The 25,205-nt window shown below is 39.8% G+C and overlaps 2 protein-coding genes across 2 annotated transcripts; both read left to right on the forward strand.

Annotated features, from left to right (window-relative positions):
- Window positions 1-1,481: 1,481 nt before the first annotated feature.
- On the forward strand, window positions 1,482-25,205 carry LOC311044925 (uncharacterized protein; the record flags this gene model as incomplete). The annotated part of the gene is made up of 13 exons (XM_084056735.1): window positions 1,482-1,662; window positions 1,880-1,978; window positions 4,592-4,681; window positions 4,790-4,923; window positions 5,094-5,206; window positions 5,452-5,561; window positions 12,639-12,921; window positions 21,356-21,498; window positions 21,717-21,815; window positions 24,087-24,299; window positions 24,382-24,515; window positions 24,703-24,815; window positions 25,067-25,205. The coding sequence occupies 13 exons, from the start codon at window positions 1,482-1,484 to the stop codon at window positions 25,203-25,205; spliced, it is 1,851 nt and encodes a 616-aa protein (XP_083912861.1).
- On the forward strand, window positions 13,945-16,983 carry LOC311046278 (C-type lectin domain family 17, member A-like). The gene is made up of 6 exons (XM_084058496.1): window positions 13,945-14,141; window positions 14,371-14,460; window positions 15,518-15,628; window positions 15,731-15,864; window positions 16,056-16,168; window positions 16,414-16,983. The coding sequence occupies exons 1-6, from the start codon at window positions 14,009-14,011 to the stop codon at window positions 16,565-16,567; spliced, it is 735 nt and encodes a 244-aa protein (XP_083914622.1). The 5' UTR covers window positions 13,945-14,008; the 3' UTR covers window positions 16,568-16,983.

Here is a 25,205-nt window from a genome sequence, read left to right on the forward strand (position 1 = left end):
ATAATAGTTCAAAAAATAAACACTAGCCAAAACAAAGCTCCAAATAACAGAACTGAATAACATTTGACAGCTTAAGAAATGAAACAAACCAGGAACTTAAGAAACTATAGAAGGTAAAACCTTCTTCTTACCCTGAACGTTGTGACGGCCCCCTGGGCCTTTGCTATAGGGTTATGTGTGTGTGTGCCTTTAACATTCCATTGCAGTGCTGGGTTGGAGGGTGGAGGCTGAGATGATCAGTGGAAGGGGGCCAATTGTCTCCTCACTCTATAAAAGCCCCACTCTACAACAGTTCTAATCCTATCCAGGTCACAGGCGTGTGGCCACACCGGAGAGCCTTTGTGTTCAAGTTCCTTATGTTCAGTTATTGGGTTCAGTTTCAGTGGGCCGCAGTTTCCCTGCCTTTATGATTTGGAAACTTGACGTATTACTTAATTATTATTCTTTCACTAGTTGGTAAATAAACTTTGCATTTATTTATGTATTCCTCCGTGTCGTCTCCCCTTTTTGTTATAGTCTCTGAGCCAGACTGTAACAACGTCTATACGGCTAGCCTCAAGCCAAACTGAACTAGTATCCTGTTGTTTCCTCCTGATCTGTAAAGCACTTCAACAGTTGTTTTTAAATGTGCTTTATGAATACATTTGACTTGACTTGACAAGTCACATATTAAGAGATAATTATACAAATACAAAATATATATTATTGTGTTACACAGACATTTATCACACTATAGGCATGTTTTCACTTCCAGCTAAATAATTAGCATAACTTGGTGGAATCGCAATGGGAGACACCGTTTTCACATGCCCACATTGGCAGCAAAAGTTCTGGTATTGCCTGATAAGCCACCGTTTTCATTTGTTTGTTTTCTAACGGTATAGTACTCACGCAAGGTGACTGTAAGCACCCGAGATTGAAACTTTAATCCAGGAAAATACAGGAATAACATTTCCTGAATTTAGTATGCATCTCACTGTACACTGCAGAGAGTAAAGGGAACATGCAGCATGCATGTGTTATGTGAACTCACATGCTCTGGGTTTCAAAGTGCTTACTGAGGCTATGTGGGATTAGGTTAAAAGCTTGTGAATGCAAATAAAGGGTAAAGAAAACAGGTGGCCCTCTATGCTTGTTCTTGCTATATGTGATAAAGCCTGTGAAATTGGACTCGTGGCCCAATTTAAGTTCTGGTCAAATGGGCAAAACTAAATGAAAAAGATGGATGGATTCATAAATACATAATTAATTAATGAATATGAACTCTCAAATAACTATCTAACACTTTTAATAATGCACAACAGCTGAAGGAAAACGCCCTGGACCTCTCTCAGCGTTTGCAAAACCTGTGGTTGTGAAGTGTGAAGTTTTAGAACACGTATCTATCTCATGCACGTCACAGAAAATGTTTGAACTTCCTCTTTTGTGACTTCTGTTCTCTAACAAAGTGCGCAATGATTACAGTTTGAAGATGAACCAGAATGAGTGAGGACGTGTACGCCATACCAGACCTGACAAAGAAGGTCAGATATGGCCGAGGGGAGAGGGAGCAGGAGATGGAGGAGAGAGGAGAGAGAGAAGAGAGGATAGTAGACATCTATGTCACTGCAGATGACCTTGACCTTGTCCCTGGGACACAGCAGGATGCTCTGCAGAATGAAGGTACAAATAAATCCTACAATGATTCACTAACACATCTGGAACGCCTCGATAATTTTGACACATAAAAGGAAGAACTGACACATTTTGTTTCAAACCACTCTACTTGGTGTCATATTATTTTGTCAATTAAGAACATAAATTACTTATCTGTCATAAAGCATCATAACTTGTTAAAACTATCTGTAGTTTCCTCATAGGTTTGTATTATGTTTTTCAGGCTCTGATCAGTCAAAGAACAATCATTCCAGAGCTGCTTCAGTGTGTCTGGTGCTGCTGAGTCTTCTATTGGCTGTCATCATTGGTCTGGTCATAAAGTGTGAGTATCATTCTATAAACACTATCTTTACATTTTATATTTGTGTCGGAAATAGTGTTGATGGCTGTTGATTGGAATACTTTGGCCTCTATTTTGGGTCAGGTCTCAGGTGAAGCGTGCAGCAGTTAGGGAATTTGACCATTTCTGGAGGCTGTGTTTTTCTCTGCCTGTGTGTATTTTGTGTTTTGGGGACATGAGCACGATATGCTTCATTCACCTGCTTAGACAGACCGGCGTATAACAAAGTGCTCGCTTGTCCATTACTATTTTCAGCACATTTTAGTTGGCGGAGGCAAAACCAAGATTGACTTCCCTCAAGATGGAAAACATATTTTTTAATTTTTTAACTTTTGACATGCATTCTAACCCACACATGAAAATGGTTAAATGCTTGTGTCCCACAAAACTATTGTATGTCACAATGCACAATATTGAATAGGGTTGTGTATTGCCAATAAGTTGATACGATGCATATCACGATACTGAGGTCACAATTCAATATCTTGCAATATTGTAAGCGAGGCGATATATTGCAATTTCTGTCAAAAAATCTAAATGTAAAAAGATTCTAAACAAATAAAAAATAGCCAATCTACAAGCTCACAATCGATTTCGATGCTATACGTTGTGAGCTTGATCAGCTACAATGACAAAATGTTCTCCCTGGCACAAAGACTTTTAAAATGGGGGACTGCACAGCCAAACGCATAACAATTTGGGGATCCTCGACACAAAAATGTTTGAGAATGACTGGTTTAAACACCCTACATCACATGCATACTGAATAGCCTACTCTGTTCCCCTGTAAGCGGGGAGCCTTCATTCTGTACAGCAGTGTTTCCCAAACAGTGGGTCGGACCCATGTTTGGGTCGCAGTCCCATGTTTATGTTTTATTTTAAGTAAAACAATGTCCTTTCTTTTTTTTGCTACAAAATCTTTTTTTATCATTTCAAAATATTTCCAAACATAAAAAGTCTGAAATTAAAAAGGAATTGCAAACATTTGTAAAGAGAATTTCAAACATTTAAAAAAAAAATCTAAGAAGTTTTTTTAATTTTAATTTTTTATTGATTAGTTGTGAAAATAACCGATCCACAAGCTCGCAATGCGTCACAGCACCGTGATTGCTTCACTAGTTTGGGTCCTGGGGAAACATCCAATGTCTTTTTTCGGGTTTTGAGCTAAAAGGTTTGGGAGCCACTGCTCTACAGCACTGACAGGGTCCATACCTTTGCAAGCAAAATAAATGATTGACTAAAGCCTATAATTCAATATGCATGATTTATACTTTGTACTTCATGCACCGAACATAGCTGATCTGCAAGCACTCAAGGCGTCACATCCAATGTGTTGTGAGCTTGTAGATCGTAGTAAATCCCACCCATCGTTGAAGACTAATGATGTGTGTGTGGCGTGTCTAAAGCTGCAAATAGGACCAGTGTCAATCATAATCTGTATTATTTCCTCCCAATATAATGTTTACATAACCTGTGCTTGGCGGACTGTTTTAGTTTGTTGTTGTTGACAAGGACATCTGTTTGATCTTGAGATACATTATGTTTCTGAGGCTTTTCTTCCATGAATGTGGACCAGAACACACTTGTTTTAGATCTTTATTTACCCAGGGTAGTAGCTGAGCACAAGCTCTCATTTTCAGTAACGCCCTGCACAAAGACAGACACATTAAAATCACTGTTGCCACCGCTGCCCTTTGAGCTGAGCAAAATGCACTGCTCTTAAAGGTCATGACAAGCCATCATTTTATTAGTTATTAGCCTACTCGTGAATCCACCTGCAACAAACCTATTGATAAAACAGCAGCACAATCTAACCTAACCGTGAATACTCCTCCCTTCTCCAGTCCAATAAGCAGGAGATAAATGAATGGTGAGCGGTCATCGTTGAGAAATAAACACAGACAGTGTCTTCATCACCCTGAATGGGGTTTATTTCAAAATAATGTCCTGCTCCCTATTAATTATTCCACTTATTACACAGCTATTTAATAACGCAATTAATTAATTGAAAACAACATGTAACAACAACATGATTTCATTGATTTTAAAAGGATTTAATTGCTTATGGTAAAGAAAGATCCCGTTCTTTAAATCGCCTATGCCAGGTGTGTCCAGTATAACAGGTCACTATTATGTCACTGCATTGACAATTTCTCACCTCAAATGTTTTCCAAATCATTCTTTAGTGTAGCTACTGTTTAGCTGTAAAATGACATTGTGTGTGTGTGTGTGTGTGTGTGTGTGTGTGTGTGTGTGTGTGTGTGTGTGTTTTGCACAGCTGCCTTGTTGAATAGGACAACAACCACTCATGTGCATTGTCTGCAGCAGTCTGTTATTGATAGCAGCGGTCATTATAGAAAAATAACAGACCGTTGAATTTAGTGATTGATCAATCAGGATCAAACATTCAACCAAGCCGTGTAATAAATACCAAACATCTGTCACCACGCCCCACCCACCACGCCATTCACTGAGCTTCACACCGGTTCACCGGTTACCCCAAAATAGGGTCCTTTGTCTCACCGTCAATTGAAGATTATCAGAACAAAGTTGTACGTACAGTAAAGCTCATTAGTTTGATTCTCCTTCTTGCAGATTCTGAATTGAATACAGAGAAAAACAACCTAGAGTCCAACTATAACAACGTCACTAAAGAGCGAGATGACCTGAAGAAGAGACTCTGTGGTCAGTGAGACTGTGACATCACTGTTTTTATTAATTGTTATATCATGTTGTTCATCATTTACCATTAACATGAGCAAACAGTTGCTAAGTTTATTATTTTGTTGTTAGAATCATATGGATTTACATTTGATGGTGGTGTGTGTTACTACGTCTTTACTGAGGAGAAAAGCTGGGAGGCGAGCAGACAATACTGTAGAGACAGACAATCAGACCTGATGGTCATAAACAGCAAAGAAAAACAGGTATGATTTGTGTGTGTGTGTGTGTGTGTGTGTGTGTGTGTGTGTGTGTGTGTGTGTGTGTGTGTGTGTGTGTGTGTGTGTGTGTGTGTGTGTGTGTGTGTGTGTGTGTGTGTGTGTGTGTGTGTGTGTGTGTGTGTGTGTGTTACTGTTAAGTTTGTACTTCTGTCCAGGACTTGGTTGAGAGAGTTTCTGGCAGAGACCAGAACATCTGGCTGGGTTTGAGTGACAGACAGACAGAAGGAGTCTGGATGTGGGTAGATGGAACGCCACTGACCACACCTACGTAAGACCTTACGTTTCACTTTTCTTTATTTCAACTAACATTTTAACTATATTCCACATAGTTGCTGGCTTTGTCTAAATAGTATTAAATGTTAATATGACAATTATATCTATTTTCTATCACTATCCAGTTAATTTGTAACTAATATCTAGAATATAATTTGAGGTCATGATTAACCATCAAAATATTTAGAGGGGAAAACATGTAACAGTATTGTAATGTGTTCAATGTTTCTACTTCATCAGGTACTGGGGCCCTGGTCAGCCTGATAACAAGAATAACTTGGAAGAAGACTGTGACTGTGCTGTGTTTTGGAGTGGAGATATGCCTAAGAAAGGATGGTGGGACAATGCATGTTATCAAACTAACCGTTGGATCTGTGAAAGAGTTCTGTATTGAAATCATAATGTTCACAATGTATCAAGCTGGTGTGTTGATGGGTGTATTCATTCACATGTGGTAGTTTATGTGTTTGCTTAACTGCCTTGTAATTCTACCCAATATGCACTGTAGATATTACATTACAATTGATATTGATATTTCCATTATTAAAGGGAAGCCAATAGAATGAGAATAACATGAACTTAACAGCCATCTATCTATATATACATTTCTAAACCCAAAACCCCCCAAAAAAACCTGCCACTGTGTGGGACTAAACACAAAAACAACATATCAATGTCACTAACAAGACACGCCACAACGTGCAGAATTACTACGCGCAGTCTGTAGGCCACTTCATACTGCTCAGCACACATCTGCCCCCTCGCAGCATAATTAATTGCGGCCAACACAAACTCACAACATTACAGTTGGCCATGTTGTTCCTTAGCGTCATCGCCGACCACCGCCCAACGAGACCCAAGTGAGGTCAGACAACACACTCCATATTTGGGCATAGCTCCATTGGGAACATCTCCTATTATGGCTTTATATAACCGCCCAACGAGACCCAAGTGAGGTCAGACAACACACTCCATATTTGGGCATAGCTCCATTGGGAACATCTCCTATTATGGCTTTATATAACCGCCCAACGAGACCCAAGTGAGGTCAGACAACACACTCCATATTTGGGCATAGCTCCATTGGGAACATCTCCTATTATGGCTTTATATATTATAGAGACCAACAAACACAAAGCCCCGCGCAGCGGCTAGGGGGGAGGGGCGCGCAGCGCCCCGACCCTCTAGTTTGTTACATTTTAATACCATTTCATTGTTCATATAGACTAGGGGACCAGATGTGGCCTGCTTCTAACATCAAATGCACAATTCTTCTGGTTTTCTAAGCTAGTTTTTCTAATGCAAAGTGACATACTCTGTTTGATCCATCTCTTTATTCCCTTTTAATATTACATACATTTTAGATTTTCAATTGGTTTGTTTCATTTTTGCTTTATCAATGTACACGTCTGTTTTCTTATGCTAATAAAGCCCCTTTGAATTGAATTGAATTGACAATGTTTCTCTCTGGCCACCAGGCTGCTGCAGTATGCTTCAAGGAGAAGGAGGCAGTCAAAACCAAAGTGATTACAAAATAATTATAATAATAATAATAATAATAATGATGATGATGATTAACTCATCATCATACTTTGAAGTTACAGTTACAACTAGAAGTGATGTCTCCTGTATGTAGGTTTGATCTTGGGTTAAGGCAATGATTAGGTTAAAAACAACTTTATAGGTTTTGGCTTTGTTAGCTTTCCAAATGCAATCTGTAAGGCCCCGCCCCCAGGTGAGTCCCGTTGGCTACTGTAGGCCTACATGCCAATCAATATGGTGTCGCTGTCGGCAGAAATCATATACATTTTTCAACGCTTATTATATTTTTTATAAGTCAGTGCTATTGAACACCTCAACAACCTTTGCGTCTGTGTGTGGGTTTTACAAATATTGAACCAATGAAAAGTATTAGAAATTGCTTCAGACTAAACCTACTAACTCCATTGGATCCTCAAAACTGTCGGTCAAACCACCTAACTCCAACTTTGGAGATAGTTGTTCTTTCCATCATTGATTAGGATGACGAAGTCAGACGGAAAACGAAATCTTAATGGTCAAAAACTCCACTTGAGCTGTATTTGGGTAAAGTGATGATAATATAAGGACACATTCAAGTATCCGACAATGTATAAAGTCACCATACCAACTTTGATGAGGCAGTATAGTGTTGTTCTATGAAAAATAAGAATAATTTCCTGAAAATGTTATATTTTGGATATAGCTGGTTTCACAGCAGAGATGGGAGCCACACACACACACACACACACACACACACACACACACACACACACACACACACACACACACACACACACACACACACACACACACACACACACACACACACACACACACACACACACACACACACACACACACACACACACACACTTTTATTCAGGATACAGATCATGGGTACAGGAAGCATATAGCCTCCTCCATGTATGGCGACTGCCAATTATCACAGACACTGAACAGAATTTAGCCAATGCCTTCCGAAGGCTTCCAAATATGAATACAAGCAGTTTACATTTTGAAACCAAGCTATATAATTGCATCCTTAAGACGTTGGTATTTAAGCACTGTGGTAAGGAATGCCTCTTCCGGACTGTGGTCAAATCCCACTTCCATTACTGTCCTCATCAACAGGGTCAGCTGTAAAATCAGAAAAAGCATCATTATCATTTTTGTACTTGAACATGAAACAGAAAGTGCTTATACATTTTGTCAGATGATAAAACTGAGCCATGTGCATTCCCTTATACAGTATACATAGCAGTCATCAGAATGTGACCGAGTTTCAGTAACTGGATTGTGGTCATGATGCAGACAATGAGGAGGAAACGTATTAGGGTTCACAGAGAACAATTGTGTCTGTTTGGAAAGACCTGTAATCTGGTGACTATATACTCATCAACTGCATACATTTTTAATATTGTATGCTGGTGGGATCTGCAGCAGGAAGGCAAGCTAACTTTCCTTGTAGTTTTAAACCAGTCCAGTGTTGTTGTTGTTCTGCTGTTGTAACACAACAACGTATCCCTGTGCATTGACTGGTGATACAAGATGTTCTAAGTTGTCAAGTCGAACCCATTCTTGTTTCAAAAGCAACGGCTGGCGGAGAGCTGCGCTCTACGGAGCACACCTTTCTAGTGTTAGTGTTTCTAGGGTTGTCGTAACATGTTGGGTGTTTTGTTAGACCGCTAAGAGTGTTTCTAATAGTCCAATAGTTCCACAATGTTATCAATGACTTGGTTACATTTGACACACAAACATTGTTTTTCTTTACTCATAATATTCAGTGAAAATGTAATGATGATCATTATATCGAGGAAACCATGCTTGTATATCTTACATGATACAATGCATGCCTATTAAGAGAGAATAATGATAATAAATGTGTCAAGTTGCAAATAGTTGTAAGGTTGTAGGATCAGCTATTTAAAAACAAAAAAGGTCTGGTAGGTAGGTGGGGGGGGGTGATATGTCCCTAATACAAAATATTTAACACAAACTATTTTCAGACAGGAGTCTGTGGCCAAATACATATTAATGTGGGGGTCCTTGATATGAACAAGTTTGAGAACCGTTGTTACAGTAACACATTATTAATTGCAGCATAAGCCTGTATTGTTTGATTTCTTCAAATTCTGCCATGTGGATTACCATGTTACCATGTGGAATCCCTTACAGTACCTTTTAGAATGTATTGATACTAGGGATGTAATCATTCACTCAACTTGATAAGATTCACTATACTGGGTTAAATATACACTTTTCTCACAATTTGTATTTTCATATTTTTAACAAAACGATTCCAAATTGTCGTATGACACTGCGGACATGAAACATTCCCATCCCTCAATGGCTAGAGCACAGGCACAAACTTTGTGTTTATGGAATTCTGTATTTGTATTGAATATACCCACCAAATGGAAGTTGTAAATATAAGTTATAACAAAAGGGGTGTAAGTGATATTTTTTGTTACAATAACTGTTAAATAGTCTTTGTCCAGGTGACTTACAGTATCTATTGTTGCTGTGTACTTTGCAGGTTTTAACTTTACCACTGTTTCTCTATGGAGCATTCGTTCACAGGAGAAACAGACATAATTAGGTCCACTTTCTCACATCTTGTTTAGCTTCTTGTTTAGCTTCTTCAGTTTGCGTAATGAGAGTTAGTTGCATTGTGTGATCACAGCTGTGATCTCTGTTTGTACTGGAAAGTACTGTTCCTGATTGATCCTGTCTAAGCTATTGATTACCTCACTTCGAAAAACAGAAATGTTTTTTCGATGTGACAAACATGTTCAATCAGCCAAGCTAACATGTTCAATGTTAGCTCACAAACATGTCCAATGTTAGCTTGGCTGATGGCACTGATGTCACTTTGAAACATGTAAACAATGTTTCAAAGTGACACACCAATTTATAGGGTTCTATTTCGTCATGCGTCTCGCTAGCCAATCAAAGCACACCCTTTCAACATATTGTCACGTGTCACGTGTCACGTGATGCTTGACCAATGTTAGCTTGGCTAGGGGGGGGACACACAGCGGGCCTTCGGCCTGGCGGAGACAATAACATGAACTTAACAGCCGTTTGTATATATTAAAAAGCGCTTCTGACTAAACCTCCTAACTCCATTGGATCCTCAAAACTGTCGGTCAAACCAACTAACTCCAACTTTGGAGATAGTTGTTTTTCCACTTGAGCTGTATTTGGGTAAAGTGATGATAATTTAAGGACACATTAATGTATCTGACAACGTATAAAGTCACCATACCAAGTTTGATGAGGCAGTAGTGTTAGTCTATAAACATGCTTTTTTTTCATTTCCTGAAAAGTTAATATTTTGGAAATAGCTGGTTTCTGCCCGACAGCAGAGATGGCAGTATAGCTTTAGGAAAAAACAATATATTAGAAATTATGCCTTCATACAACATGCAATCCATCTCAGTCACATTGTTTATACATGAGCATTGTAAATTATTATCTCGCAAAGCACTCCACACTCTCTTTTCTGACAGCAGTCTGCAAATCCTCAGACAGACACAAACACAGCGACAAACACAACACACACACATAGCAAGTGTGGTTTTAACTATAACATTATGCACAGCATGTACGTACATCCCCCACACACACATACATCATGACGTGCGTCATGATGCACGCAGCCTACAACACAAAAAGACAGAGAGACAGCAGCACTGCATCCGGAGAGAGAGAGAGAGAGAGAGAGAGAGAGAGAGAGAGAGAAGAAGAAAGAAAAAAAGATCTACTTTAAGCAACATAAGTGAAATTACACAGCTGCACATGGCTGTAGTTACACCTCTGTATACTAAACTAGCTGCTTTACAATCTTGTTTTAAATGCAACGGCTGGCAGAGAGTTGCGCTCTACGGAGCACACTTTTCTAGTGTTAGTGTTTTGTAATATATTGGGTGTTTTGTTAGACCGCTAAGAGTGTTTCTAATCAATAGTCCCACAATGCTATCAATGACTTGGTTACATTTGACACAAAAACATTGTTTTTTTAACTTATAATATTCAGTGAAACTGTAATGATGATCATTATATCGAGGAAACCATGCTTGTATATCTCACATGATACAATGCACGCTTATTAAGAGAGAATAATACATATTTGAAAAATCTATACGTTACACAGAAGTTTAATAATATTAATACAAAATATTTAAAACAAAATATTTTCAGACGGGATTCCACGGCCAAATACATATTAATGTGGGGGTCCTTGATATGAACATGTTGGACTTGGAGAACCATTGTTACAGTAACAAATTGTTGATTGCAGCATAAGCCTGTATTGTTTGATGTCTTCAAATTCTGCCAAAATACCAAATACCACCAAAATAAATAAATAAACAAACATATAAGCAAAGTTAGAAATGTATTGCAGTATGTTTTCCTACAGAGAAATCTCCAATATTAAATGACTATGACCACGTGGAAGGAATGCTGTTATATGAAAACTATTTGCGAGTTAACTGCATAATGACACTTGTATGAGAATAACAACCACATGTTGTTCAGGCCTGCAGGATAAGATAGACCACATCCTGGTCACATACTTATTTTTAAAGAGAAGAGTTCCTCTGTTCCTCTATTTTCTTCTTAGAAACAGAGAGAGAGAAAAACAATGTTCTTCATGCAGTCAATCTATTCCAGGAAAACCTTGTTCTATGATTGTTCAAATGCATCAAAGATGCAACTAAAGTAGCCTAACTATGATCTGGTTGCATATTGTCGCAGTAGGGTGTAAACCCTGTATGCCCCAAACCGTTCATTTTCAGGAAATGGAATGAAAGTTGTCAGAAATAGTGAAAATAGTAAGTAATGATCATTATATTGAGGAAACAATGCTCATGTTATGATACAGGCCCCTCGGGTCAGCTGACTTGGAATTCCTGTCCCGACTAAACTGAGGCTTATCGGTGAGTGACCATATCCTTGCTGTCTCATCCCCTATACAGTGGAACAGTGTTGCCCTCCCTGTCAGATCTGACCCAGGCTTTAAGTCCAGGCTCAACATTTATTCACTTGCTTTTGATTCAAACTTATGTGGCTGATATTCATAATTGTTATTTATGTTGTTACTGTGTTCATAGCTGATTGTTTGTTTGTGTCTTATTGTTATGTAGATGGTTTTGGTTTATGTGATGTTGTTACCTCCTGATCTGTAAAACATTTTTAAATGTGCTTTATAAATACTGTGACGATGAGGTTCTGGAGGTGTACAGTGGGACTCAGGTGCAGAACGACAAGGCACAGGCAGAGAAGTAAGGATGCAAAGGGTGTTTATTAACAAAAACCCACACTGGGAAAATCACGATGACAAAATACTCAAGGACTTGGTACAACTAGGAATATATAAGGACACAAGGTTTAACTAGGACTAACTAGATACAGGTGAACTCAACAGACAATCAACAATGGGATAGGCTAGGGGACTAAGGGGACACAGGTGGAAACACTGGGAATCACAGGACTGGTTAGACAAGACAGGTACGGATAACTAAGCAGACAGGAAACAATTGGAACAACACTACAAAATAATAAGACACAAAACACCAAGGCAACAAACTACACAGAACTAGAAGACCAAAACAGAACAGGAATACAAAGTATAAGTCCAGAAGTAATAAACACAGATATCCAGAAGTCCAAGGGCTGAGGAGCGGACCGTGACAGTACCTCCCCCTCAAGGGACGGCTTCCAGACGTCCCACCACTTAGACATGGAACGCTGAGTGGGGTGGGTGGAGGGAATCTGGAGTAGGGAGACTGGGGCAAGGGACCAGAGAAAAGGGGTCTGGGGACAAGGACCGCAGGCGGATGGCCTGGTGGCTGGACTGGGACAGTGCAGATGACACCCGGTAGAACCGAAGGGTGGGGCAGGTCTGGAAGACGGCCAGGCAGTTGGAAACACCCGGGAGGACCAACAGCAGGACGACCAGACAAGAGCAGCCACACAGCAGATCGGCGAAGTGGGCACCACTGCTTGGGAGCAGGGCGGTGGCGAGCAGGGCGGTAGCGAGCTGGGCGGCGGCGAGCTGGGCGGCGGCGAGCTGGGCGGCGGCGAGCTAGGCGGCGGCGAGCAGGGCTGCGGCGTGCTGGGCTGCGGTGTGCTCCCCATCTGGTTGGCACTACGCAGTCCTCCCCGAGCCAAGCAGGTGCCCAGGTATGGATCTAGGGCTGGCTCAGGAGCATAGACCGGGATTTTGACCCTGCTACTGAAGTAGGCCATCAGGCTCACCATCGGGGGCTTCAGCTGGTAAGAGCAGGCAGACGCAGACGCAGGCTGGAGGCCCACAAACCCGAGTCTAACTGACTGGGGTTGGTCACAAGCAGGCTGAGAAGCAGTGGGACCAGAACTGGACAGCTGAAAGCCATTCAGCCTCCTCCGGATCACATCGAGGTGAGGAACAAAGTGGCTCACCCATGGCCGCTCACCGAACCATTGCTGCTGGGCTGAAATCCTCCCCAGCAGCTCAGCATGCTGGCTGGGAGGCGAAGCGATGAGGCTATTCACAGCAGAGTCAAACTCCTGTACCTTCTGCCGAAAAAGCTGTCGTTCTGCTGAGTCCATAATGGTCAGTTCGTACTGTCACGATGAGGTTCTGGAGGTGTAGGACTCAGGTGCAGAACGACAAGGCACAGGCAGAGAAGTAAGGATGCAAAGGGTGTTTATTAACAAAAACCCACACTGGGAAAATCACGATGACAAAATACTCAAGGACTTGGTACAACTAGGAATATACATATTCCTAGTTATAGGTTTAACCACATCACATATGACGACGAACTGACAAAGGACCAAACACACATGGGCATACATATAGACAAGGACTAACTAGACACAGGTGAACTCTGGGATAGGCTAGGAGACTACGGGGACAAAAGTAATAAACATAGATAAGTCCAAGGGCTGAGGAGCGGACCGTGACAAATACATTTGATTTGATTTGATTTGACAAGTCACATATTAAGAGATAAGTATACAAATAAAATAAAAATATATATATTGTATTACACAGACATTTATCACACTATGTGAGACTGGAAGTGGTCAAGGGGTGGAGGTGTGAACGCCCTGCCTCTGCTACTGTGAATGAGGAAACAACAGGAGGAAGGAGGGGGTGGGGTGGATGTTATGACAACTTATAATTTCATAAAAGAAAGACAACACTTCTCTTTTCTTCAGTGTGTTGTGAAGAGGTGAACAATGTAAACTATCTACAAGAAGAGTTAAAGTCTTAAAGGTAGGAATGGCCATGGCTTTACATTCTGGAAACATTGAGATCCAAGACGATGATGATGATGAGGAAGAAGATGACATAAACCATGATGATGTTGAGACTCCAGCTCAGCAGAAACATCCACAGAAGATGCTGAAGTCTGGTAAGAGATGTTACTACGACTAGATCACATTTTTTTAAACATGAGGTTGAAAGATTTTAACTGATCTCACTGAGTGAATCTCACTGTGTGTGTGTGTGTGTGTGTGTGTGTGTGTGTGTGTGTGTGTGTGTGTGTGTGTGTGTGTGTGTGTGTGTGTGTGTGTGTGTGTGTGTGTGTGTGTGTGTGTGTGTGTGTGTGTGTGTGTGTGTGTGTGTGTGTGTGTGTCCAGGCAGAAGACGGTACAGGATGCTTGCAATGGGTTTTGGATTGCTTTGTGGTGTTCAAGCTCTCCTCAACATTGGTCTCCGACTCTCTCTCTGTAAGCCAACTTTTGTTTAAATTTAAATTCATTAGCATTATATTATATACCCCACTAAAGGTATTAATAGTTGCAGTAATTAGTAGTAGTAACATAAACTGTAGCTGCATTGGTAGACAATCTATCTATATATTCATACAATCTCTGTGAGTGTTTGAGTGTGTCACCACTGTGTATCTCAAGAACCTTAATTAACCGAACGGGGTCGTAGCCCCGGGCACGATAAGCTGCTCTTAAAGGTCATGAAAAGCCACATTTTATTAGTCATTACTCGTGAATCCACCTGCAACAAACCCATTGATACAGTTCAGCACAATCTAACCTAACCGTGAATGCTCCTCCCTTCTCCTGACCAATAAGCAGGAGATAAATGAATGGTGAGCAGTCATTGTTGAGAAATAAACACAGACCGGGTCTTCATCACCCTGAATGGGTTTATTTCAAATATAATGACCTGTTCATCATTAATTATTCCACTTATTACACAGGTATTTAATAAAGCAATTAATAAATTAATAGCAACACGTAACAACAAAATGACTTCATTGATTGTAAAACGATTTAATTGCTTATGGTAAAGAAATATCTAGTTCATTAGATTAGCTCTGCCAGGTGTGTCCAGTATAACAGGTCAATATTATGTCACTGCATTGACAATATCTCACCTCAAATGTTTTCCAAATCATTCTTTAGTGTATCTACTGTTTAGCTATACAATTACAATGTGTGTTTGTTTTGCACAGCTGCCTTGTTGACAACAACCATTCATGTGCATTGTCTCCAGCAGTCTGTTATTGATAGCAGCGGTCATTATAGAAACATAACAGACAGTTGAATTTAGTGATTGATCAATAAGGATCAAACATTCAACCAAGCCGTGTAATAAATACCAAACATCTGTCACCACGCCCCACCCACCACGCCATTCACTGAGCTTCACACCGGTTCACCGGTTACCCCAAAATAGGGTCCTTTGTATCACCACCAATTGAAGATTATCAGAACAAAGTTGTACGTACAGTAAAGCTCATTAGTTTGTTGATTCTCCTTCTTGCAGATTCTGAATTGAATACAGAGAAAAACAACCTGGTCAAAGACCTAGACCAGCTACAGTCCAACTATAACAATGTGACTAAAGTGCGAGATGACCTGAAGAAGAGACTCTGTGGTCAGTGAAACATCACTGTTTTTATTAATTGTTATATCATGTTCTTCATCATTTGCCATTAATATGAGCAAACAGTTGCTAAGTTTATTATTTTGTTGTTAGAATCATATGGATTTACATTTGATGGTGGTGTGTGTTACTACGTCTCTACTGAGAAGAAAAGCTGGGAGGCGAGCAGACAATACTGTAGAGACAGACAATCAGACCTGATGGTCATAAACAGCAAAGAAAAACAGGTATGATTTGTGTGTGTGTGTGTGTGTGTGTGTGTGTGTGTGTGTGTGTGTGTGTGTGTGTGTGTGTGTGTGTGTGTGTGTGTGTGTGTGTGTGTGTGTGTGTGTGTGTGTGTGTGTGTGTGTGTGTGTGTGTGTGTGTGTTACTGTTAAGTACAGTTTGTACTTCAGTAACCAGCATCTTTTCTGTCCAGGACTTGGTTGAGAGAGTTTCTGGCAGAGACCAGAACATCTGGCTGGGTTTGAGTGACAGACAGACAGAAGGAGTCTGGATGTGGGTAGATGGAACGCCACTGACCACACCTACGTAAGACCTTACGTTTCACTTTTCTTTATTTCAACTAACATTTTAACTATATTCCACATAGTTGCTGGCTTTGTCTAAATAGTATTAAATGTTAATATGACAATTATATCTATTTTCTATCACTATCCAGTTAATTTGTAACTAATATCTAGAATATAATTTGAGGTCATGATTAACCATCAAAATATTTAGAGGGGAAAACATGTAACAGTATTGTAATGTGTTCAATGTTTCTACTTCATCAGGTACTGGGGCCCTGGTCAGCCTGATAACAAGAATAACGTGGAAGAAGACTGTGACTGTGTTGTGTTTTGGAGTGGAGATATGCCTAAGAAAGGATGGTGGGACAATGCATGTTATCAAACTAACCGTTGGATCTGTGAAAGAGTTCTGTGTTGAAATCATCATTTTCACAATGTATCAAGCTGGTGTGTTGATGGGTGTATTCATTCACATGTGGTAGTTTATGTGTTTGCTTTGGTTTAACTGCCTTGTAATTCTACCCAATATGCACTGTATAGATATTACATTACAATTGATATTGATATTTCCATTATTAAAGGAAAGCCAATAGAATGAGAATAACATGAACTTAACAGCCATTTGTTACATTTTAATACCATTTCATTGTTCATATAGACTAGGGGACCAGATGTGGCCTGCTTCTAACATCAAATGCACAATTCTTCTGGTTTTCTAAGCTAGTTTTTCTAATGCAAAGTGACATACTCTGTTTGATCCATCTCTTTATTCCCTTTTAATATTACATACATTTTAGATTTTCAATTGGTTTGTTTCATTTTTGCTTTATCAATGTACACGTCTGTTTTCTTATGCTAATAAAGCCCCTTTGAATTGAATTGAATTGACAATGTTTCTCTCTGGCCACCAGGCTGCTGCAGTATGCTTCAAGGAGAAGGAGGCAGTCAAAACCAAAGTGATTACAAAATAATTATAATAATAATAATAATAATAATGATGATGATGATTAACTCATCATCATACTTTGAAGTTACAGTTACAACTAGAAGTGATGTCTCCTGTATGTAGGTTTGATCTTGGGTTAAGGCAATGATTAGGTTAAAAACAACTTAGGTTTTGGCTTTGTTAGCTTTCCAAATGCAATCTGTAAGGCCCGCCCCCAGATGAGTCCCGTTGGCTACTGTAGGCCTACATGCCAATCAATATGTTGTCACTGTCGGCAGAAATCATATCCATTCTTCAACGCTTATTTTATTTTTTATAAATCAGCGCTATTGAACACCTCAACACCCTTTGCGTCTGTGTGTGGGTTTTACAAATGTTGAACCAATGAAAAGTATTAAAAAGCGCTTCAGACTAAACCTACTAACTCCATTGGATCCTCAAAACTGTCGGTCAAACCACCTAACTCCAACTTTGGAGATAGTAGTTTTTTCCATCATTGATTAGGATGACGAAGTCAGACGGAAAACGAAATCTTAATGGTCAAAAACTCCACTTGAGCTGTATTTGGGTAAAGTGATGATAATATAAGGACACATTCAAGTATCCGACAATGTATAAAGTCACCATACCAACTTTGATGAGGCAGTATAGTGTTGTTCTATGAAAAATAAGAATAATTTCCTGAAAATGTTATATTTTGGATATAGCTGGTTTCACAGCAGAGATGGGAGCCACACACACACACACACACACACACACACACACACACACACACACACACACACACACACACACACACACACACACACACACACACACACACACACACACACACACACACACACACACACACACACACACATAGTGTGTGTAGTGGTTTTAACTATAACATATGCACATATACGTGCATCCCCACACAGATACATCATGACGTGCGTGCACACAGCCCACAACACAAATAGACAGAGAGACAGCAGCACTGCACCCAGAGAGAGTGAGAGAGAGAGAGAGAGAGAGAGAGAGAGAGAGAGAGAGAGAGAGAGAGAGAGAGAGAGAGAGAGAGTGAGAGTGAGAGAGAGAGAGAGAGAGAGAGAGAGAGAGAGAGAGAGAGAGAGAGAGAGAGAGAGAGAGAGAGTGAAAGAAGAAAGAAAAAAATATCTAATTTAAAGCAACTTTAGTGAAGTTACACTACAGCTGCACATGGCTGTAGTTACACCTCTGTATACTAAAATAGCTGCTTTACAATCTAGTTTTAAAAGCAACGGCTGGCGGAGAGCTGCGCTCTACGGAGCACACCTTTCTAGTGTTAGTGTTTCTAGGGTTGTCGTAATATGTTGGGTGTTTTGTTAGACCGCTAAGAGTGTTTCTAATAGTCTAATAGTCCAATAGTTCCACAATGTTATCAATGACTTTGTTACATTTGACACACAATAATTGTTTTTTTTTTACTCATAATATTCAGTGAAACTGTAATGATGATCATTATATCAAGGAAACCATGCTTGTATATTTACATGATACAATGCACACCTATTAAGAGAGAATAATAAATATTAAAAAAATCTATGTGTTACACAGAAGTTTATCACAGTATGTGAGACCGGAAGTGGTTGAGGAGGATGGGCCTCCTTCTCCCCCTCGACCAGGAGGGCCCAGGATGGTGGAGGCGATTGGGTGGAGGTGTGAACTCACTGCCACCGCCACTTACACTGTGACATAGACACATGAAGCCAGTTTGTACACCAGAAACCCCACCTCCCTCTATCTCTTCCCCCCCCCCCCCCCCCTCTCTCTCTCTCTCTCTCTCTCTCTCTCTCTCTCTCTCTCTCTCTCTCTCTCTCTCACACACACACACACACACACACACACACACACACACACACACACACACACACACACACACACACACACACAGTGTTCACAGTGTGACACATTGCAAATGTTTGTAAGGTTGTAGATCAGCTGTGGGGGGGGGGGGGGGGGGGGGGGGGCTAATACAAAAAATAAATAAATAAACATATAAAGCAAAGTTAGAAATGTAGCGCAGTATGTTTTCCCACAGCCTAAAGAGAAATCTCCAATAATAAATGACTATGACCATGTGGAAGGATTGTTGTTTTATATATGCTAAACAATGCTATAAAAACGTTTGCGAGTTAACTGCAAAATGACACTTGATGTGCATGAGAATAACAACCACATATTGTTCAGGCCTGCAGCATAAGATATACCACATCCTGGTCGAGATGACACTTTAAAGAGCAGAGTTTCTGTTGTACTTTTTTTGTCTTCGAAACAAGCCAACAAAAAAAAGTTGTTCTTCATGCAGTCAATCCATTCCAGGAAAATATTTTTCTATGATTGAGTTGTTTTTAAATCTGCTTTGTAAATACATTTGACTTGACTTGACAAGTCACATATCAAGAGATAATAATACAAATAGAAAATATATATTGTGTAACACAGACATTTATCACACTATGTTAAGGTAGCTTTCCACCGCACCGATTTTGGGCCGACTCTGCGTCGGATAGCGTTGGATATCGTCGTTGCGTCGGTTAGGGGTCCGCCAGGGGGTCCGTCGAGGTAAGTGATATTTTTTTTTAAAGGATCCCTGGCTAGTCTTATACTGTAGACCTTAATTAATTCATTATAATTCCCCTCTATAACTCAGATTAAAAACACCTTAAATATTATTTTTATTTTAGAGATAGTTCATCTTTTACTCAAGTCCGTCAAACCACGCAACTCCACCCCCTCTCCTCTCCCTGCTGCTGTTCCACAGCACAGCGCAGTGAGCGCACACAGACAGAGGAGATCTACTGCGGAGCAGCTGATAAACAAACTGTAACGACGCAGGGTTTTTACCCCCGTATATGTTAAAACTATGCAGTGTACCTATTTATCAAACGACGATAATGTTATGAAAACAAGTAATTCTATTTCTAAAATCTTCATTAAAAGTATTTAATGAGGAGAGCAATGTGACAAGAAAGGAGTTCGTAGCATTTCTCTCGCTAATTCTACTGATACTCCAACTCTGTGAAACCCTCTTTGCAGAAGTTATTGGAATAGTTAAAGTCCTGTTTATTATTGCAGGCCTATATAATAAGTGCATCAGGGCATTAATTCACATGTTGTGATGCATTGTGAGCTTGGAGGTCCATAGTCAGCTTAGCCCCAGCCCCCATTTGAAACCTCTCTCTCCGCTGCGATTGGACCTATTGTCAGGCATCAGCTGTTCGGACAAAACTCCTAACTCCACTTAAAGTGGTGATAATGATACATGCAAGTGTCTGACAATATATAAAGTCACTATACCAACTTTGATGAGGCAGTATTGCTTTGTTTTAAGAATATAAGGTTTTCTTCATTTCCTGAAAAACGTATATTTATTTTTTTCATTTCCTGAAAAAAATGCATTTTGGAGTTAGCTGATTGCGGCCGGACAGCAGAGATATGTGATAAAGGGTGTGAAATTGGACTTGTGGGAAAATTTAAATTCTGCTCAAATGGGCTAAACTAATTGAAAAAGATGGATGGATGGATGGATGGGTAGCTATCATTCATGAAAATCCCTTCAGAGTGGAATACCTATACTATCGTTTGATACTGTAGCAGTGAATTCACCAAGATCATTGTTGAGGAAATGCTCACCAAAGCAGTGTGGTGAGCATTTCCTGTGACAGTTGCTCACATGACATTTGTTCCATTGTGTCTAACCTCTTTAAAGCAATTAAGGATATGTCATGCATCATGCAGGCACATGTCAACCAGTGCCCTAGCACCGTGTCCAACTGTCTTCATAGGAGAAAGTGTCCTTTTATGTCTACGTTCCCCTCCTCATGAGTCTGGTTTTACCAGTAAACAAGAGAACTGACTGCTGCTGTACTTTTGAATGCTCAACTCAAAAGTAAATGAATGAATACATACATAAATTAATGAATTAATGAACCGCTCATGAATTAATAGTAAGTAAATAAATAAATATGAACTCTCAAATAACTATCTATCTATCTAAAACTTTTAATGACGCACAACAGTAGAAGTGGACCTGAAACCTGTGGGTGTGAAGTGAGAAGTTTTAGAACATATAGGCTACCTATCTCATGCACGTCACAGACAATGTGTGAACTTCCTCTTTTGTGACTACTGTTCTCCAACAAGTTGCGCAACAAATCTAGTTTGAAGATGAACCAGAATGAGTGAGGACGTGTACGCCATACCAGACCTGACAAAGAAGGTCAGATAAGGCCGAAGAGAGAGGGAGCAGGAGATGGAGGAGAGAGGAGAGAGAGAAGAGAGGATAGTAGACATCTATGTCACTGCAGACGACCTTAACCTTGTCCCTGGGACACAGCAGGATGCTGTGCAGAATAACACAGCACAGGAGCAGAATGAAGGTACAAATAAATGCTACAATGATTCACTAACACATCTGGAACACCACAATATTTTTTACACATCAAAGGAAGAACTGACACATTTTTGTTTCAAACCACTCTACTTGGTGTCATATTATTTTGTCAATTAAGAACATAAATTACTTATCTGTCATAAAGCATCATAACTTGTTAAAACCATCTGTAGTATCCTCATAGGTTTGTCTTATGTTTTTCAGGCTCTGATCAGTCAAAGAACAATCATTCCAGAGCTGCTGCAGTGTGTCTGGTGCTGCTGAGTCTTCTATTGGCTGTCATCATTGGTCTGGTCATCAAGTGTGAGTGTCATTCTATAAACACTATCTTTACATTTATATGTGTGTCAGAAATAGTGTTGATGGCTGTTGATTAGAATACTTTGGCCTCTATATTGGGTCAGGATTGGGGTGGACTGGTGAAGCGTACAGCAGTTGGGGAACTTGACCATTTCTGGAGGCAAAGTGCTGTGTTTTTCCAGCACAATATGTTTCATCCACCTGCTTAGACGGACCGGTGTATAGCAAAGTGCTCACTTGTCCATTGCTATTTTCAACACACTTTAGTTGGTACCAAGATAGACTTCCCTCAAGATGAAAAACTTAATTTTAACCTTTTGAAATGCATTCTAACCCACACGAGAAAATGGTTAAATGCTCGTGTCCCACAAAACTATTGTATGTCATAATGCATAATGTTTAATAGGGTTGTGTATTGCAAATAAGTTGGTGACACGATGCATATCACGATACAGAGGTCACAATTCAATTTATTGCGATATGGTATAGGGATATATTGCACTTTTTTCCTAAATCAAAATGAAAAAAAGAAATGTTTTTCTTTTTAATAGCCTAGATATACGCTGTGAGCTTGTAGATCAGCTATAATGACACAATGTTGACAAAATCTTCTCTTATGGGGACAAAGACTTTTAAAATGGGGGACCACACAGCCAAATGCATAACAATTTGGGGATCCTCGACCCGAAAAAATTTGAGAATGACTGGTTAAACCCCACCATATAGGCATACTGTACAGCCTACTCTGTTCCACTGTAGGGGGAGCCTTCATTCTGTACAGCAGTGTTTCCCAATAAAACATTGGATGTTTGGATCGCAGTCCCATTTTCATGGGTCTAAAGTATTTTTATTTTTATTTATTTTTAAGTCTGAAATTAAAAAGGAATTGCAAACATTTGTAAAGAGAATTTCATACATTTAAAAAAAAATCTAAGATATCGAAGTTAGTTTTTTTATTAGTAAGAAAATAACCGATCTACAGGCTCACAATGTGTCACACCGTGATTGCTTCACTAGTTTGTTTCCTGGGGATGTCTTTTTGGGGTTTTGAGCTAAAAGGTTTGGGAACCACTGCTGTACAGCACTGATATGGTCCATACCTTTGCAAGCAAAATAAATGATTTACTAAAGCCTATATTTAAGCATGATTTATACTTTGTACTTCATGCACCGAACATAGCTGATCTGCAAGAGCACAAGGTGTCAAAACCAATGTGTTGTGAGCTTGTAGATCGTAGTAAATCCCTCCCATTGTTGAAGACTAATGATGAGACTAGAGTGGACTTGTGTTTCTAAAGCTTCACATACGACCAGTGTCAAACATATACAACTGTATTATTTCCTCCCAAAATATTTTTTACAAAACCTTTGCTTGGAGGACTGTTTTAGTTTGTTGTTGTTGACTCTGCACCTCCTGCAGAGATCAGTTTGATCTTGCCAATGCACTGCTCTTAATGGCCATGAAAAGCCATCAATTGATTAGTCTATTGACTCGTTATTGAATCCACCTGCAACAAACCCATTGGTAATACATTTCAACACAATCTAACCTAACCGTGAATACTCCTCCCTTCTCCAGTCCAATAAGCAGAAGACAAATGAATGATGAGCGGTCATTGTTGAGAAATAAACACAGACAGAGTCTTCATCACCCTGAATGGGGTTTATTTAAGAAAGAATGACCTGATCACCATTAATTATTCCACTTATTACGCAGGTATTAATAGAGCAATTAATACATTAATAACAAAATGTAACAACAATGATTATATTGATTATAAAAGGATTTAATTGCTTGTAAAGAAAGATCTAGTTCATTAGATTAGCTATAACAGATGTGTCCAGTATAACAGGTCAATATATGTCACTGCATTGACAATTTCTCACCTCGAAGGTTTTCCAAATCATTCATTCATGTAGCTACTGTTTAGCTGTAAAAATATATTGTGTTTGCACAGCTGCCTGCTTGAATAGGGCAACAATCATTCATGTGCATTGTCTGCAGCAGTCTGTTATTGATAGCAGCGGTCATTATAAATAACAGACTGTTGTATTTAGTGATTGATCAATCAGGATCAAACATTCAACCAAGCTGTGTAATAATTACCAAACATCTGTCACTACGCCCCACCCACCACACCATTCACTGAACTTCACACCGGTTCACCGGTTACCCCAAAATAGGGTCCTTTGTCTCACCGCCAATTGAAGATTATCAGAACAAAGTTGTACGTACAGTAAAGCTCATCAGTTTGTTGATTCTTCTTCTTGCAGATTCTGAATTGAATACACAGAAAAACAACCTGGTCAAAGACCTAGACCAGCTACAGTCCAGCTATAACAATGTAACTGAACAGAAGAATCAGATACAGTCCAGTTTTGACCAGCTACTGTCCAGATATAACAATGTAACTGAACAGAAGGATCAGCTACAGTCCAGATACAATGCAACTAAAGAGCAAGATGACCTGAAGAAGAGACTCTGTGGTCAGTGAGACTTGCTATCATGTTTTCATCATTTGCCATTAATATGAGCACACAGTTGCTAACTTTATTATTTTGTTGATAGAATCATGTGGATTTACATTTGATGGTGGTGTGTGTTATTACGTCTCTACTGAGTGGAAAACTTGGGCGGCCAGCAAACAATACTGTAGAGACAAACAATCAGATCTGATGGTCATAAACAGCAAAGAAAAACAGGTAGTGTGTGTGCGTGTGCGTGTGCGTGTGCGTGTGCGCGTGCGTGCGTGCGTGCGTGCGTGCGTGCGTGCGTGCGTCTGTCGGTGTGTGTGTGTGTGTGTGTTTGCTCGCGTGCGTATGTGTACGCTTGCTGTAACAAATTGGTTTTACAGTTCGTGCTACAGTAACCAGCATCTTTTCTGTCCAGGACTTTGTTGAGAGAGTTGCTGGCAGATACCAGAACATGTGGCTGGGTTTGACTGACAAAGACGAAGAAGGAGTCTGGAAGTGGGTAGATGGAACCCCACTGACCACACCTACGTAAGACTTTACCTTACGTTTCACTTTTCTTTATTTCAACTGACATTTTAACTACATTTAATATATGCTGCGTTTGTCTAAATGGTATTAAATGTTAATATGACAATTATACCATATTGTCTCTTCCACTACCCAGTTAATTTGTAACTAATATCTAGAATATATTTTGAGGTCATAATTAAATAACTAAATATTTAGAGGTGAAAACATGTAACGGTATTGTAATGTATTTAATGTTCTTACTTCATCAGGTACTGGGGCCCTGGTCAGCCTGATAACAAGCGTGGAGAAGAAGACTGTGCTGTGTTTTGGAATGGAGATAATAAAGGATGGTACGCCAAATCATGTAATGTACCTAACCGTTGGATCTGTGAAAGAGTTCTGTGTTGA

Source organism: Gymnoscopelus microlampas (genome assembly GCF_963454915.1).
Source record: "Gymnoscopelus microlampas genome assembly, chromosome: 5".
NCBI lineage: Eukaryota > Metazoa > Chordata > Actinopteri > Myctophiformes > Myctophidae > Gymnoscopelus > Gymnoscopelus microlampas.

Excerpts from the sequence above, each read along its gene's own strand:
- LOC311046278 (XM_084058496.1), top strand. The coding sequence starts at position 14,009 with ATGGCCATGGCTTTACATTCTGGAAACATTGAGATCCAAGACGATGAT. Across the intron at positions 14,142-14,370 it reads ACAGAAGATGCTGAAGTCTG|GCAGAAGACGGTACAGGATG; the intron begins GTAAGAGATGTT and ends GTGTGTGTCCAG. Across the intron at positions 15,629-15,730 it reads CCTGAAGAAGAGACTCTGTG|AATCATATGGATTTACATTT; the intron begins GTCAGTGAAACA and ends TTTTGTTGTTAG.